The sequence below is a fragment of the Nyctereutes procyonoides genome, unplaced genomic scaffold (genome assembly GCF_905146905.1).
Source record: "Nyctereutes procyonoides isolate TBG_1078 unplaced genomic scaffold, NYPRO_anot_genome, whole genome shotgun sequence".
Taxonomy (NCBI): Eukaryota; Metazoa; Chordata; class Mammalia; order Carnivora; family Canidae; genus Nyctereutes; species Nyctereutes procyonoides.
In genome coordinates this window covers 19,497,430-19,515,668 of record NW_026575030.1, presented here as the reverse complement: position 1 = coordinate 19,515,668, position 18,239 = coordinate 19,497,430, and the positions used below count along the sequence as shown (strand labels likewise).

The window sequence follows — 18,239 nt, the reverse complement described above, 5'->3', positions numbered from 1 at the left end:
ATGGATACTTAGGTTGTTTCTATCTTGGCTCTGTAAATAATGCTGCAATGAACATGGAGGTGCATATATCTTTTTGAATTGCCATTTTCATCTTCTTCAAATAAATACAAAGAAGTAGATTTGCTGGGTCATATGGTAGCTTTATTTTCAATTTTGAGAAACTCCTATACTATTTTCCCCAATGGTTTCATCAATATACATTCCTACCAACAGTGCATGAGGGCTTCTTTACTGCACATCCTTGCTGATACTTACTATTTCTTGTCTTTTTGTTAATAATCATTCTAACAGGTGTGAGGCAGTATCTTGTGCATTTCCCCGATGATTAATGAAGTTGAGCATCTATGTTTTCATATATCTGCCGGCCATCTGTGTGTCTTCTTTGGAAAATTCTATTCAGATCTTCTTGCATTTTTAAATGCAAGAATTGTTCAGTTTTTTGCTAGGAGGTTGTATTAATTCTTAATGTATTTTGGATATTAGCCCTTTATCAGATATATGATTTGTCATTATTTTCTCCCATTCAGTAGTATGTCTTTTCTTCTTGGTGGCATGGTTTCCCTTGCTGTGCAGAAGCTTTTTAGTTTGATGTAGTCCCATTAGTTTGTTTTTGCTTTTCCTGCTTTTGCTTTTGGTGTCAGATTCCAAATATCATTACCAAGACCTATGTCAAGGAGATTGCTGCCTATGTTTTCTTCTAGGAGTTTTCTCCTAGGATAAGACTAAGCTGAGAAGATTTATGACACAGACTGGTTATTTGCTTAGAAAAACTCTGCTCATATATATATATACATACATACATACATACATACATACATACACACACAAATCCCTTCTGTAAGAGCACCATCTTGTGGTCAAATCATATGCAAGCTATAAGCTTACCTTAATACACCAGGGCCATCCAAAAAAGATGATAAAATTTAACATTTTAGTATATTCCAGAGATGTGAAAACAAAATTGATTTCAAAAAAGTACCCATTAATATACTCAAAATGGGAAGGATTCTATATTCAACAGGCATGTATTTGCTTATGTCTATCTTTCTGCTGCCCTCAAGTCATATAATACTTGAAAAACTACCAACTAGTGCTGGTGACCTTATTTGATAGTATACTCAGTACGACTGTATGAAATGTATCCAGGCTACGAGACATACTTATTTAAAATAATTATCTGCTCACACACTCTGTTCTATCTTTATTTCAAGTCCTGCTTAATTAACTATGTTTACTTTGCACATACTGATTGGAACATAATTTTCCCTGCCATTGAAAACAAAAGCCAAATATGAATTCTTTAATTTCCTCAATGATCAACACAACATCCCATAATAAGCAGTGCACCTACTCTCTTCTTTGTCACTTCACCCTAATTTAAATCTATTTTAAAATAGGCTTAGTTTTATTTGTTTGATTTACTGTTCTGACCATTTTCCCTAATTCCCAGTTCAATTTCAGTTTTAGGAATCCTGACACTGTTATTATTATTATGATATACTATCATATTCGTAACTATTTAAAATTAAGCTTTCTTTAAAGATTTCTTATATACCATAAAAATTTACGCACTGCATCCTTTTCTTCCACACAATTTTTCACCATTATATTGCCAATTTCTTCCTTGAAACTGCCCAGCTCTGGCAAAAAAGCTTCCCTTTCAGAGTCTTAAATCATAATTACCTTTAGGCTAAATAAAACCTGAATAAAGTAACTTTCAATCACTATCTTATTTCATTCATTATTTCAGTAATGAGAATCAGCACCAGTTCCACAAGAACCTGATAGATTATTTCATAGTCCATTTCATGGTGGCAAACCCTTCATCATGAGGGCCACTCATCAGCTTAGGACTGAGGCCCCCATTTGCTAACAGTTCCCTAAGCTACAGTACCATAAACCTTCTGCATTTTTACAATTTCCTCTGATTATAACCCTGCTACTATACTTATTTTCTTCAGTAACTGGCTCCTCCTCTGAACTGGCATCTTGTCCACACCTTTAATACCCTGTCCAAATGTCAATTTTTTTTCCAGAATACTCCAAATTTTTTTCTCTTTATTTTCTCATGTTACATACTGTGTTATATCTCTCCATAAAAAATACTAATCACTGAAATCTAACAAAGCTACTATTAGCATAGATGTTTAATAAATGTTTATTAAATGTAGTTCTTATCTGATAAAAACTAATATTCTAACAGATGGTTTTTTCCCAAAAATCATATGATCAACTTTATCAAAAGTTTAAAAAATTTTACACCTGACAAGTCAATGCAGAAGTTCACATCTGCCAGAGACTCATACTGGCTATAAGGTGCATTCAATCTTAAGCAATGGCCATGATCAACCATGAGGGCTTTACATGGATTTTTAATCTTTACCACAACCTTCTTCATTGTTGTAAAGATGAAGCTAGCTTCATTGTGAAGCTTACTTTCTATAGGAAACAGACAATAGGTACATAAGTGAACAAATAATCTAGTTTGTCCTAAACCTCTTTAACAGTGACCATGAGGGGCAGCCCCAGTGGTGCAGTGGTTTAGCGCCTCCTGCGGCCCGGGGCATGATCCTGAAGACCCGGGATCGAGTCCCACGTCGGGCTCTTGCATGGAGCCCGCTTCTCCCTCTGCCTTTGTCTCTGCCTCTCTCTCTCTGTGTCTCTGTGTTTCTATGAATAAATAAATAAATAAAATCTTTATAAAAGAAAAGAAAAGAAAAGAAAAAAAACAGTGACCATGAGCACTGAATCCAAGGGCCAGAGGCTATCAATCTTCTCCTGAAATGAAATTAATAGGACTCCTCATTTTTATTTTAAGTTGTCAATTTGCTAAAATGTTCACCAGTTTGTTTAATTTCAGCTTTTTTTTAAGGGAGAGAATTTTTTTTTTTTTTATGATAGTCACAGAGAGAGAGAGAGAGAGGCAGAGACATAGGCAGAGGGAGAAGCAGGCTCCATGCACCGGGAGCCCGACGTGGGATTCGATCCTGGGTCTCCAGGATCGCGCCCTGGGCCAAAGGCAGGCGCCAAACCACTGTGCCACCCAGGGATCCCTAATTTCAGCTTTTAAAATGGAGGTGGGACCTCACTACCCACCTGTCAGAATCTGCATACACATGGAAGTAACTACCAAAACACTCTACCCAAAAGAGTGAGGAGTTGTGTGTGTGCAAACTGGCTTTGCAGTGTGTAACAATCAGAATGACCAGAAACACAAAACACCAGAAACAAAGAATTATACTAACCTGGGAGAGATTCTTGACTAAAGTTATATATTCAGTCAAGAGAAAATAGGAATAGACAAGAACAGCATATAAAGCAGGACAGTGCTTAGAATTCAAGTGTTTTAAAGTTCTATGTTATTCAGAACGAGGACAGAAGATATCTATTAACTTCAGATTTTAAGTCTTTTTACAGCTTTAAGTTAAAAATTATATTAAAATGTCTAGGATAATCATTAAAGGAAAAGAAACAAGTAACTTCCAAGCAAATACGATGAAAAAGATATGATGAAAGATATGAAAAGAATAAATGTCTCCTATTGAGATAGAGAAGCTGAAAGAACTACATTTTAGAAAGCCTCCATTTCTGCTGTTTTTCTGCTAGGCCCCATTTACTTATGTTCCATATTTTGCATCTCAGTAAAAATCAAAGAAGTTATGTTCCCAATCTAAGGAGGGGAAGCAAGAAAGCTAATCATTCTCTGAGGTTTGTCCTAGGCCCCCAAACACCTGATAACATCTAAGAAGAATCAAATCCCAAACATGTCCCAGGATATTAGCTTTGAAAAAACTGCGGCTGACACTAGCATCAATACCTTCTAATAACTTCAATGATTTATAAAGTAACACCTGTTATTCGCCTCTGATTGGACCCTACCAAGGATTCCTGAAGGAACACCTATTCTGGACCCCTTTCCAATACAATCCCTGGGCCCCACGTGATAAAGAGACTCATTCTCCTTTCCCCTTTGGAGTCTTCCAGACACTCTACTTGCTATTCTCTACCTGTCACTTCTTCTTTCACTTTCTCCAGCTTATGTTTGATTTCTATCCTGCATGAAGCCAAGCACTCTCTTGGCTGGTCCTGCAGGACACCCCCTTCTGGGATGTCAGATCCAGACTGCCTGTATCATTATGTTTAAAAATTAAGAAACATACTTCTAAATAACTCATAGAGCAAAAGAAAATCACAAGAGGGAATAAAAGAAAATGTTAGAACGATAAAAAACATTACATGTTAAAACTTGTGAGATAAAGTAAAATGGTTTGTGTGTGGTTTTTTTTGTTTTGTTTTGTTTTGTTTTAGATTTTATTTATTCATGAGAGACACAGAGAGAGAAAGGCAGAGACACAGGCAGAGGGAGAAGCAGGCTCCATGCAGGGAGCCTGATGTGGGACTCGATCCCAGGACTCCAGGATCACGCCCTATGCCAAAGGCAGGCGCTAAACTGCTGAGCCACCCAGGGATCCCAGTAAAGTGGTATTTAAAGAAAAGTTTACAAAATCAAATATTATTAGAAAAGGCTAATACTATTATAATTAGCAAACAACTTAAATCAGGAAACCAAAACAAACAAACAAACCAAAAAACCCAAACAGAATACACTCAAAGAAAGAAGAGAAAAAAATAATAATGGTAAGGAAGGGAAGAAAGAGAAAAGAACAGTCTCTGTCACTAATAGCCAACCAAAATTTTCTTCTCTGTATCTCTCATTTTGTCTTGCAAGGTAAGATCAGCTTGCTTCTACCAAACACAACCTTAATTTATATGTAGGCTATCCATACATTTATATTTATAGATGTGCATGAACACATGTTATGCAGGTAAAGTATGTGTGAAAACAGGGAGGGTGGGGATCGCAGCACATGGGGGAAGGAACCAAGAAGACTTTTTAAAAAAGAGATGAATCTCTGAAAAAAACATTATTTGGCAAGAATGATCAAGGGGGAGCACCTGGGTGGCTCAGCTGGTTAAGCGCCTGCCTTTGGCTCAGGTCATGACCCTGAGATTGAGTCCTGAATCATTAGGCTCCCTGCTCAGTGGGGAGTCTGCTCCTCCCTCTCCCTTTACCCCTCCCCGCTGCTCATACTCACATACTCTCAAATAAAATCTTAAAAAAAAAAAAAAAAAAAAGACTGATCAAGGGGGGGGGGAACAAGGCACAAATAAACATTATTAGGAACAAAAAAAGGGGGCCATACCTAAATAAGCTATAGACAAAACTCCCATGATATTAATATTTTGAAATAAATATAAAATGGACAAATTCCTAGAAGAAATAACCAAGCAAAACTATTAACAGAAAATCCAAATGGTACTATAACCATCAAAATATTTACTAGAAATAAATCATCTCCCAGAGAGAATTATAAAACAAAGGTTAAGTTTTACTAGGAAAAAATTATCCTTACTCACAATACATACAACCAACAAATGATTAGTAACCAGAATATATAAAGAACTTGTAGGGGCACCTGGGTGGCTCATCTGGTTAAGTGGCTGACTACTGATTTCAACTCAGGTCATGATCTCAGAGCCCTGGGATCAAGCCCCATCTTGGGCTCCATACTCAGAGTGGAGTTTGCTTGAGGATTCTCCTTCTCTGTCCGTCCCTCTACTTGCTGCTCTAAATAAATAAATCTTTAAAAAAACAAAAAAAAGGGGATCCCTGGGTGGCTCAGCGGTTTAGTGCCTGCCTTCGGCCCAGGGCATGGTCCTGGAGTCCTGGGATCGAGTCCCACATCGAGCTCCCTGCATGGAGCCTGCTTCTCCCTCTGCCTGTGTCTCTGCCTCTCTCTCTGTATGTGTGTGTGTGTCTGCCTCTCTCTCTCTGTGTCTCTCATGAATAAATAAATAAAATCTTTCAAAAAAAATTTTAAAAAAAATAAATAAAAATAAAAAAACAAAAAAAAAAGATTGTACAGATTAGTAAAAAGAATTAAGGACAAAAATGAGCGAAAATCTTCAGAGGTTGTATCACAGAATAGAAAACCTGAATAACCAATAAATACATTGCTGCTGAAACGTAAATTATATAACCACATGGAAAGATAAGTATATATAACCACAAAGTATACATAACCTAGTTGTTTTTTTTTTAGAAGAGAATCTTTTATTTTTTTTAAGATTTTATTTATTTATTCATGAGAGAGAGAGAGAGAGAGAGAGAGAGAGAGAGAGAGAGGCAGAGACACAGGCAGAGGGAGAAGCAGGCTCCATGCAGGGAGCCCAATGTGGGACTTGATCCAGGAACTCCAGGATCACGCCCTGAGATCAAGGCAGATGCTCAACCGCTTGAGCCACCCAGGTGTCCCCATAACCTAGTTTTTAACAGCACTTTCTGTATTAGTAATATTCTGAAAATAATTCAACATCCATCAAAAGTAAGATAAATTATATTAGTAAGAGGAAAAAAAATCCTGGAGCAGTGAAAACAATCTCAGAAATGTAATGCTAAGCCAAAAAGTGAAGTTCAGATTATATACAGTATAAACCATTTATATAAAATTTAAGATGGGCAAAATAAACAATATATTGACTGGAGATCTAAATATGTGGGAGAGCTTTATAAGAAACCAGGATTGTGGTTATTTCTGAGGCGAGTTAATATTAATACTCTTTCTTTCTCTATATCTAATAATATTTATTTCTTAGTTTTAGAAGATTTTATTTATTTATTTATTTGAGAGAGAGAGAGAAAGAGAGAGTGCGAGCACACAAGCTGGGGGAGAGGGAGAAGCAGACTCCCTACTGAGCAGGGAGCCTGATGCAGGGCTTGATCATAGGACTCTGGGATCATGACCTGAGCCAAAGGCAGACAATTAACCGAATGAGCCACCCAAGCACCCTATACCTACTAATATTTAAAACATTTTTAAAATATTTCATTGTGAAATATTTGAAATATTACAGTTATTTCCTTTTGTGGGAATTTTTAGGCTTAAAGATAGCATCATTAGGCTTAAAGATAGTATCACTGAATAAAATTCATTTATAAAATATATCTTTAAAAATGTTTTTAGAATGCTAATAAATATTATGAAATTCCTTCTAACTAATAAACCATCAACCATCAAGGGGTAAAAATTCTACACGAAAGAAGAGTTCTCTCTGAGCATGAGCTATACTAGGAACAAAAGTAATATATAGTTTATAGCAACAAAGTTATCATCTTACCTTTATTGGTGAAATATGAGAATGGGAAACAAATCCATGGACATTCTCAATTTCTGACAGGTTCTTCTCTGAGACATGAACTAATTCCGGACCTATCACCTCATTAGTGATTTGTGGAGATATGTGCTCTTGAGGGGGTGTTTCTTCATCCTGATACCGGTATTTCTGTAAAGAAAATGATTAAATATGAAAATATCCTGAAAAGCAAAGTGAGTTCAATTCAAATCATGGTTTAATGAAGCCAAATACTCAATAATATTTAACTATATGAAAAGTGTATTGTATGGCTTAATACATAAAGTCTGAGAGAAATAGGCTTCCATTTTAAAGTCATGCCAATTTTTAATAAAATTATTTGATTATTAAAAATAATTCAGAGTATAGGAAGATGGCCGAGTAGGAAGCACACAGAATTTGTCTTTCCACTTAGACAACAATTACATAGGCGGAATCTGCCTAAACTATTCTGGAACTCTGGAGTCTGTTGAAGGCCTACAACTTCTAAGGGAGAAAGTTGGGATGTAAACTGTAATTACTTCAGGTTAACTTCACCATTTGTATTCATCATAGCTGATACTCACCTAATTTTTACAATAGGTAAAAATTAACTCAAAATGGATCAAGCATCTAAATGTAAGACCTAAAACGGTAATACTCTTAAAAGAAAACATGGTACACAAAAGCTTCAGGACATTGCATTTGGCCATTTCTTGGGTATGACACCAAAGGCACAAGTAACTAAAGAAAAAACAAACTGGATTTCATAAACATTTTAAAATTTTGCGTATCAAAAGACACTCTCCACAGAGTAAAAGGCAACCCGCAGAATGAGAAAGGTTTGCAAATCTAAAGGATTAATATCCAAAATATACAGAAAACTCCTAAAATTCAACAAAAAACCCTCAAACAACTCAATTCAAAAATGGGCATAAAACTCAGAGAATCCTCTAAAGTAAATGAATGGCTAAGCACATGAAAAGATGCTCAACATAACTAATTATTACAGTAATGCAAGTCAAAACTATTAGATATCACCTCAGACCCATTAGGATGATTCCCATTAAAAAAACAGAAAACAGGGATCCCTGGGTGGCGCAGCGGTTTGGCGCCTGCCTTTGGCCCAGGGCGCGATCCTGGAGACCCGGGATCGAATCCCACGTCGGGCTCCCGGTGCATGGAGCCTGCTTCTCCCTCTGCCTGTGTCTCTGCCTCCCTCTCTCTCTCTGTGACTATCATAAATAAATAAAAGTTAAAAAAAAAAAAAAAAAAAAAAACAGAAAACATGGAGATCCCTGGGTGGCTCAGTGGTTTAGCGCCTGCCTTTGGCGCAGAGCGTGATCCTGGAGTCCCGGGATCAAGCCCCATATCGGGCTCCCTGCATGGAGTCTGCTTCTCCCTCTGACTGTGTCTCTACCTTTCTCTTTCTCTCTCTGTGTCTCTCATGAATAAATAAATAAATAAATAAAATCTTAAAAAAAAAAAAAACCAGAAAACAAGTGTTGGTGAGAATACTGAGAAACTGGAACACTCGTGCATTTTTTGGGAATGTAAATTGGTACAGCTACTGTGGAAAGTAGGATGGTGGTTCCTCAAGTAAAAATAGAATTACCATATAAATCCAGCAATTCCACTTCTGGGTATACACCCAAAAGAATTGGAAGCAGGGTCCTGACAAGAGATTTGTACACCCATGTTCACAGTAGCATTACTCACAATAGCTAAAACATGGAAGAAACCCAAGTGTTCATCAATGGAGAATGAATAAGCAAAATGTGGTATATACATACAATGGAGTGTTTTCAGCCTAAGGAAAAAAAGCCTGCAATATGTTACATGAGATGAAACCTTGTGAACATTATGCTAAGTGAAATAAGCCAGTCACAGAAAGACAAATACTGTGTAATGCCACTTATATGAAGTACTCAGAGTACAGCTGATTCTTGGAACAAGGGATCAGGGTCACCAATCACCTACACAGTCAAAACTCGGTGTCTAACTTTGACTCCCCCAAAATTTAACTACTAATAGCCTACTACTGACTGTTTATTAACATGAACACTCAACACATATTTATGTGTCATATGTAAGATATACTGTATTCTTACAGTAAATGTAGAAAAAAGATAAGAAAATCATAAAGGATAATTATGATATAGTTATAATATTCTAACCATGAAAACACTAGTATCAACATACATTATACATTCATAAATACTTTTAGTGTTTTTAATATAAGTTATGCAGTTCATCTGTTTTTTCAAACTGCTGCAAATCTCTAAAAGATTTTCCCATGTATTTATTTGAAAAAAGCTGCATATCAGGAGACCTGGCAGTTGAAAACCATGTTGTTCAAGGCTCAACTGTAGTCAAAATCATAAAGATGTAAAGTTATAATGGTTGTTGCCAGGGGCTGCAGGGAGGGGAGAATTTTGACATTATTTAATAGAGTTTCACTTTTATATGATGAATACAGTTATGGGGATGGATGGTTCTAATGGTTACACAATCATGTGAATGTATATTCATACCACTGAACCATAAACTTAAAAATGGTTAAATGGTAAATTTTTTGTAATCTATACTTCATTACAAAAAAGAAAAAGAAAAAGTTTAGTAATTCAGAACTAGGTGAACAAGAAACTGAATAATGATTTGCTCATCTCTAAACCTAATGTCAGCTGAATGCTGTATTTCTAAATACACAATTGGTTAAGTGAAGTAAAAATGAAAAGCCAAAGTTGTTTGGCTAAAATTAGTTTGGTTTTCTTATTCAGTTAACTAGTATAAAAACGAAAAAGTCTTTTCAAATTTTAATTGAATATTAGTCCATTAGGGAAGGGTATTTTGCTTTCATCTACAAGAGAATCTTTGTCTCTAACTCGCACACACACACAATTCTGTGCAATCTATTTTTAAAGGAACATAATTTTAAGAAAACCAAATCTACCTTACCTCTTACACAAAAGTAAATGAAATCATAATTATAGGAACTAGAAGAAAATAAAAGTATGTTTTTCAACTCAGGCTGAGAATGTGTATGCATAAACACCAAACCAAAATAAAATATAATATTCTCTCCCCTCCCCCAAGAAACACACTTATAAAGAAAAAGACACAAACGAGCCAAAATAAATTTTATAAAAACCAAAAAATTATTAGCCACTATTAGCTACCCTTATAAATCATTTAAAAAAACATAGCAAACATAATAATGGGGTATTTCTTTTTACCTACTGATATGGTTCACACACGAATGTTCCTTTATTTACCATTCTCAAGAAGATTAAAAAAAAACTGGTTTGCTATCATCCTCTTAAAGTAATTAAGAGGTTTTTAGATATTACTAAATGCAATCCTGATCAAAATGCTCTCTGGCTTTTTTTCAGCACTTGACAAGATGATGGCCCTAATATTCACATGGAGTTGCAAAAGGCCCAGAACAGTCAAAATAATCTTTAAACAGAAGAAAAAAGTGGAGGACCCACACTTCCCAATTTCAAAAACATTCTACAAAGCTGTATTAATCAAGATTGTGATACTGGTGCAAAGACAGACATGTATCAACAGCACAGAATTAAGTAAGAGTCCAGAAATATATCATATTTATGGTTAACTGATGTTCAACATGGGTACCAAGAGAATTTAATGGGAAAGCATAGTCTTTTTTTTTTTAATATTTATTTATTTATGATAGACATAGAGTGAGAGAGGCAGAGACTCAGGCGGAGGGAGAAGGCTCCATGCTGGGAGCACGACGTGGGACTCAACCCGGGACGCCAGGATCGTGCCCTGGGCCAAAGGCAGGTGCTAAACCACTGAGCCACCCAGGGATTCCCAGCATAGTCTTTTCAACAAATGATGCTGAGACAACTGGATGAAAAATAATTAAATAAGACCTCATTCTAACACTACGTATAAAAATTAATTCAAAATGGATCAAGACCTAAATATGAGAGCTAAAACAAAAAACTCTTAGAAATAAACACAAATATACATTTTAGAACCTTGGATTCAACAGTGGTCTCCCACGTACAACGACAAAAGCACAAGCAGATAAATTTGACTTGATATAAATGAGAAACTTTTGTTCATCAAAGGGTGTATCAAAAAAGTGAAAAGATAACCCTCAAGATGGGAGAAAATGTTTCCAAATCATGTATTTGATAACATATCTAGAATACATAAGGTATCTGGTAAGTCTCCTGAATACATAATGAATTCTTACAACTCAACAATAAAAACTCCAATTTTTAAAATGGCAAAAGATTTAAACACATTTTTCCAAAGAAGATAAACAAATGGACAATAAGCTCATGCAAAGATGTTCAACATCATTAGTTATCACAGAAATGCAAATCAAAATCACAATGAGCTATCACTTCACACCCACCAGAATGGCCATAATCAAAAAAACTGATGATAATAATAAATAATAATACACATTGGTGAGGATGTGAAGAAACAGGAACTGTCATTGCTGGGGGGAATATAGCCATTCTGGAAATAGTGAAGCCATTCTGGAAAACAGTTTGGCAGTTCCTCAAAGGTAAAAAGAGTTACCATATGACGAGAGTAATTTCACTCCTACATATATATCCAAGAGAATTGAAAAGGTGCATCGACATAAAAATTTGCACACAAATATTCATAGTATTATTATTCATAATAGCCCCAAAGTGGAAACCAATCCAAAAGTTTATCAATTTATAAACGGATAAATAAAATGTGGTATATTCATACAATAGAATATTTAGCTATAATAAGTATTTATACATCCTACAACATGGAACTTTGAAAATATTACGCTAAGTGAAAGAAGAAAGATACAAAAAGCCATGTACTGTATAATTCCATTTATATGAAACGTTTGGAATAGGCAAATTCATAGAACCAGAAAATAGATTAGTGATTGGGAAAGGGAGAAATGGAAATCAACTGCTGGTGAGTTAGGAGTTTCTGTTTGGGTCATGAAAATGTTCTGGAATTAGTGAGGATGGCTGCACAACCTTGTGCACAGAACTATACAATTTAAAAGGATTAATGTTATGGTATGTGAATATATTAATTAAAAATTATTAAAATGTCATTATAGGGGCTCCAGGGTGGCTCAGGTGGCTAAGCAGCTGCCTTCAGTTCAGGTTATGACCTTAAAGTCCTAGGAATTAAGGGATTAAGCCTCGAATCCAGCTCCCTGCTCAGCAGGGAGTCTGCTTCTTCCTCTCCCTCTGTTCCTCCCCGCATTTGTTCTCTCACTCAAATAAAATTGTTTAAAAAATTTAAAATAATAAAATATCACTATAAATGGATGGATTACACATTAGCTAATTGGCTTAAACTCACTGCAAATATCCTTTTGAAAGCTCAAACTGTCTTATTTATAGTCAGTAGGAATCTCCTAAACTCTGAGTCCCCTTATACCTGGCACATTTTTTTAAAAAAGATTTTATTTATTTATTCATGAGAGACAGAGAGAGAGGCAGAGACATAGGAAGAGGGAGAAGAAGGCTCCATGCAGGGAGCCTGATGTGGGACTCGATCCCGGGACCCTGGGATCATTACCCAAGCCAAAGGCAAGATGCTCAACCACTGAGCCACTCAGGTGCCCCTATACCTGGCAATTTTAAGAACACAACAAAATATGGTTCCCAGAAAGATAATTCAGTTTTTTATTAATGATTCAAAAAAGGGATTCCTTGAGGTACAAGGAAAATATTGAGAACGTATTTCCAAGTAGCTTTCCAGGCCCACCATTAATTACATTGCACAGTATTATTCATCTGCACTTCTTTTAATTTAAAGGTTGATTTCAACCAATTACCAAAAAAATTTAACACTGAAAATTTCATATAAAACCAGTTTGCTAATACAGAAGAATGCATAGAACTAAGCCTCCTACAAGGACAGTCTAACTTAGCTAACACTTATACTAGAAAAGAATTAGCTAGCGATGAAGGAGTGAAATTTAAAAATGACAATAAGAACATTCTAAATACCCATTTAGAAATTTCCCCATTGTTTTCTATGTCTTTAAGGTTGGTATCTTCAGTATCAAGCCTTCCATTGCTCTTAATCTTGGTTAACAATATTGGCAACATTACTTACTGACTGCTGTGACTTGAAAACTATTTTTTTTTAAGATTTATTTATTTATTTATTCACAGAGATGCAGAGAGAGGCAGAGACACAGGCAGAGGGAGAAGCAGGCTCCATGCAGAAAGTCTGACGTGGAACTCGATCCAGGGTCTCCAGGATCAGGCCCTGGGCTGCAGGCGGCCCTAAACCACTGCGCCACCGGGGCTGCCCCTTGAAAACTATTTTAATTTGGAATGGAAGTATGTTACTACTTCACTGCTGTCACATATTTTTCAGAAATGTTTCTTAATAAGTTTTCTGATAATGGAAAACATGCAGATTCCTGAATCTATTAGAAAATTTAAAATGGCTGAAATTAAGATTAAAAAAGTACTAAATTACTAGTATAAGGTTTTTAAATTAATGCTGATCAGTAGAATAAACATAGTTGTTAGTTTGTAAATGTCTCCTTACCTATCTTCTCAATCTATACATACTTGTTGTTCTTGTAATAAATTAAAAAGAAATATTTTGCACCATATATGCTTTCCTAGCATTGTTCCCCAACATACTTGTTACAAGAAAAACAGTAAGACATCAGCATTAAGTGCAGTGGTGGGCTTTAATGTTCATTTCTAAAACAGATGAAGATTATGTGTTGAGGAATGCAGAGACAGAACCACCACCAATTTGGAACTCAATTTCTAAATTTCAATAAAAACTTACATGCTGGGTTGGTACAGTGGGCGTTTGTAAATATGGGGATAGATAAAACTTAAGATGTTGATACAAATATTTCAAATATTTGTTAAAATTCAATGGTAAAGACCTGTTTAGAAAGAATACCCACAAATCATTAGGAGAAGAAATTAAAAGGAAGAAAGGCAGGCAGGCATGCAGGAAAAGGTTGAAACTAAAAATGGGAAGAAAGTTAAAATACATGAATGAAAACTAGAATAAGTATAAAATATGGGAAGAATTAAAAAATGACTGATCACAATAAATATAAATGTATTATAAGTACTTTTAAATTCTATCAAAAAATAGTTCATTTCTGCATTCCTGAGGACATGGAAAGCTTCTAAATTCATTACACAGTTTACAGAACCTTAAAACAAACCAATCTTACTTCAAATATGAAGACAAAGATATTTTATTTTTTTGACAAAGATATTTTAGAAGGAAAAGCAGCAAATTAAATACAATGGTTCATGCATTCTTTTTTTTTTGACCATATGAACAGATCAAAGTTCTTATGATCATCTTAAGTAGATGCTTAAAGAACAATCTAAGTATCTGCCACAATGTTAAATCCAATCCTAATTATGGCAGTAGGGTGGGAACCATCCTTATTAATAGAGAAAAAAAAATTTAAAGCATCTACCAGCAATCATCATATTTAATTATGAAACATTAAAAGCATTTCTACAAAGTGAAGATCAAGGCACTATCATTAACATTTTTCTAGCATTTCTAAATTATATTCTAAAAGCAAAAAAAGAAAAGGTGCAACTAGGTGGCGCAGTCAGTTAAGTGTCTGCCTTCAGCTCAGGTCATGATCCCAGGGGCTCCCTGCTCAGCAACAAAGCTGCTTATCCCTCTCCCTCTGCCCCTCCCTTCACTTATGCTCTCTTGCTCTTTCTCTCTCAAATAAATAAAACCTTAATATATATATATATCTTTCTAAAACTCCTCCCCCCAAATTGCAACCAAAAAAAATTGCAAAGAGCTGTGAGCATTTTTCAGAAGAACTGTTCAGAGTTTTAATCAGTTTCTTGAAGAGATTTGGGATAATTAAGTAAGTTTGAGGGAGGGGGTGGAGGGGAAGGGCCAAAGACCCAGAATGATCACGTTTAGATATGCTACAAAAGCAATGGCTGGGGCAGCCCCAGTGGCTCAGTGGTTTACTGCCGCCTACAGCCCAGGGCCTGATCTTGGAGACCTGGGATCGAGTCCCATGTCAGGCTCCCTGCGTGGAGCCTGCTTCTCCCTCTGCCTGTGTCTCTGCCTCTCTCTCTCTCTCTCATGAAAAAATAAGTAAAATCTTAAAGAAAAAAAAAAGCAATGGCTAATTGTAAAGTGGGGAAAGGAAAATACGTGTATGAATACTGTGTGTAAGAATTTTAAAATACAATATATAAATAAATCATTCTTATGTAATGAGAAGTTATTACAGATGGAAAAAAGGTAAAATATGATAGTCATTATACTAGTCATAACTTCCACTTCACCTATTAAATTATGACTACGAAGAACAAAAACTTGAATTTTAAAATGATCAATTCTAGAACAATCTAATAGAAAAAAGAGGTATTTTTCTTATTTAAAATTTTTTGCTTAAAAGGAAACTATTTTGTAGTTTCAAAGTTTACTATTTATGAATAGTAAGGATCTAAATTTCCACTTCATAAAATATTTAGAAAACTTTATCACAATCTATTTTTATGCACTTGGAAAACAAAAAAAAATTGAAAAAAGGTGTCTCTTATAATCAATGAAATACATTCATTTAAAACCACAGAAATGTTCTATATTTCTTCTCAAAAAGCATTACTTCCACTTTTTGGATCTTTAACAGCTACAAATCATTATTTTCAAGAGTTAAAATATACTTTTAAGTTTCAAGGTCAAAATAAATGGCCTCAGAGACAAAGACCTAGGAATTTAATTTTGAAGTTCAGGCAGCCTAGAGCCACAGCACAAATGACTGAAAATGCTGGCAACACTAATAAAGTTGATCCTTAAAAGTGGACCACCTTTTATAAACTTTAATTTTTGACAGGGCAGCCCCGGTGGCGCAGCGGTTTAGCGCAGTCTGCGGGCCCGGGGTATGATCCTGGAGAGCCTGGATCGAGTCCCGCATCGGGCTCTCTGTATGATGCCTGCTTCTCCCTCTGCCTGTGTCTCTGCCTCTCTCTCTCTCTCTCTGTCTCTATGAATAAATAAATAAAAAATCTTTAAAAAAATATTTAAAAACTTTAATTTTTGACAAATATCGGACTACTGTATTTTTCTTATGATTTTCTTAATAATTTAGTTTTCTCTAGCTAGTTTACTGTAAGAATACAGTATATAATGCATATAGCATACAAAACATGTTAACTGTTTATCAGTAAGGCTTCCTGTCAACAGTAGGCTATTACGTTTTTGAGGAGTCAAAGTTATATAATTTTCAATTGTGCACAGTTCTGTGCCTCCCACCACTGCCAAATTTAATATCCTTTTTAGCCACCCAAAAAGTCAACATTCTATTTAATGGGAAAACACTAAAGTCATTCACATTAAAGTTAGCAATAAGGAAAAATACCACTATCATAACTACTGCTAACACTGCCTAGGAATTCTAAGAAAAAGAAATTAAGGTACATAAAAATTAGAAAGAAAATAAAATGATCACAATTTGTAGACGAACTAATGGTAACCCCAGAAAACTCAAGAGAAATGCAGAAAAACTGTAAATTCTGTTAGCTATCCAATCAGAAATGAATGTATAGAAATCAATAGTTATAAGTCAGGGATTTATAAACTATTTTGACCTACTGTCAAAATTGACTTGCTGCCTGTTTTTTGTAACTAAAGTTGTACTGTAACACAGCTATACTCATTTGCAATATATGTATTGATTATTGTTATTTGGAGGCTACTTTTGAGTTGCTTTCTCAATACAATGATGTTGCCGAGAAGTTAATGGCTCGCAAGGCCTAAAATATTTACTTTCTGGCCCTTTATAGAAAAGTTTGCTGACCCCCAATTTAAACCTATATAAACAGGGATGCCTGTGTGGCTCAGTGGTCTGCATTCCACTCAGGGCATGATCCCAGGGTCCTGGAATCGAGTCCCACATCAGGCTCCCTACAGAGAGTCTGCTTCTCCCTCTGCCTATGTCTCTGCCTCTCATGAATAAATAAATAAAATCTTTAAAAAATAAATAAACTTATACAATCAATCAGATGACAGAATGAAATAAAAGACTGCAACAGAACTGAAAAACATAAAACATCCAGGAATAAATATATTTGAGGTATTCAAATGTCCCAACTACCAAGTGGAAAAAGAAGACATAACATGTTCTTGGGAGGAAGAAATCAACTTCGAGATATTATTGCTCATCCTAGCTTTTAAAATATTTTTAACACGATTCCAATAGAGAGTAACAAGAAATTTATTCATTTATTTAAACGCTTATACATTTATTTAGAATAGAAGAGGTAACTAAAAATTCATGAAAACTAACTAGCATAAAAAGAGAAAAGCTACATATAAGGAGTAATGAGTGTGAATTATCTTCAACAAATTTTTAAACTTATTATAAAACCTTGATCATTAAAACATGGTATTGCTGATGGATGAACAGAAAGTTCAGTGAGAAAAGAAAAAAAAATCAGTACTTTATATTAATAGAATTTTAGTACTCTTTGATAAAGGTAACATTTCCAACCAAGATCACGGGATTAAAGATAGATTATTCAATAAATAAACAAAGGGAAAAATGGGTAGCTATAACATAAAAATTTCCAAATGCATGAAAAGATTTTTTAAATGCAAACATAAAAACCCAAGATTCTTCTAGCCAAATCTTTTATAACTACAGTTTAGAGATTCATATAACTATATTATAAAATGGTCATTTTAAAACAATGACTTTTAAATATGATCAGGTATATGGGTGCGTGGGTGGCTCAGCTGGTTAAGCATCTGCCTTCAGGTCAGGTCATGATCTCAAGGTATGTTCCCAGGTACACATAGGGCTCCCTGCTCAGCAGGGAGTCTGCTTCTCTCTCTCCCCCTCTGTGGATGCACACTCTATCTAAGTTACAATATGAAATATGATTAGAACATAAACTCCATGAAGATTTCCTTTGTTTACTGTTATATCCCCAGCATACAGATGCTCAATAATTACTCAGTGGATGATAAGAGACTGCATGAAAGAATGAATGAGTCAATCAATTAAGGACTATGGTTTTCTTTGTAACAATTAGAAATAC

The 18,239-nt window shown here is 35.1% G+C and overlaps 1 protein-coding gene across 10 annotated transcripts in view; it reads right to left on the bottom strand.

Moving 5' to 3' along the window:
* DLG1 (discs large MAGUK scaffold protein 1) overlaps positions 1-18,239 on the bottom strand; it is a 223,395-nt gene that overhangs the window by 135,497 nt on the left and 69,659 nt on the right. For all 10 annotated transcript variants that reach the window (XM_055315868.1, XM_055315866.1, XM_055315872.1 and 7 more), the window contains exon 5: positions 7,180-7,344. In XM_055315868.1, coding sequence (XP_055171843.1) covers positions 7,180-7,344 — 165 coding nt within the window. The remainder of the gene's footprint in view (positions 1-7,179; positions 7,345-18,239) is intronic.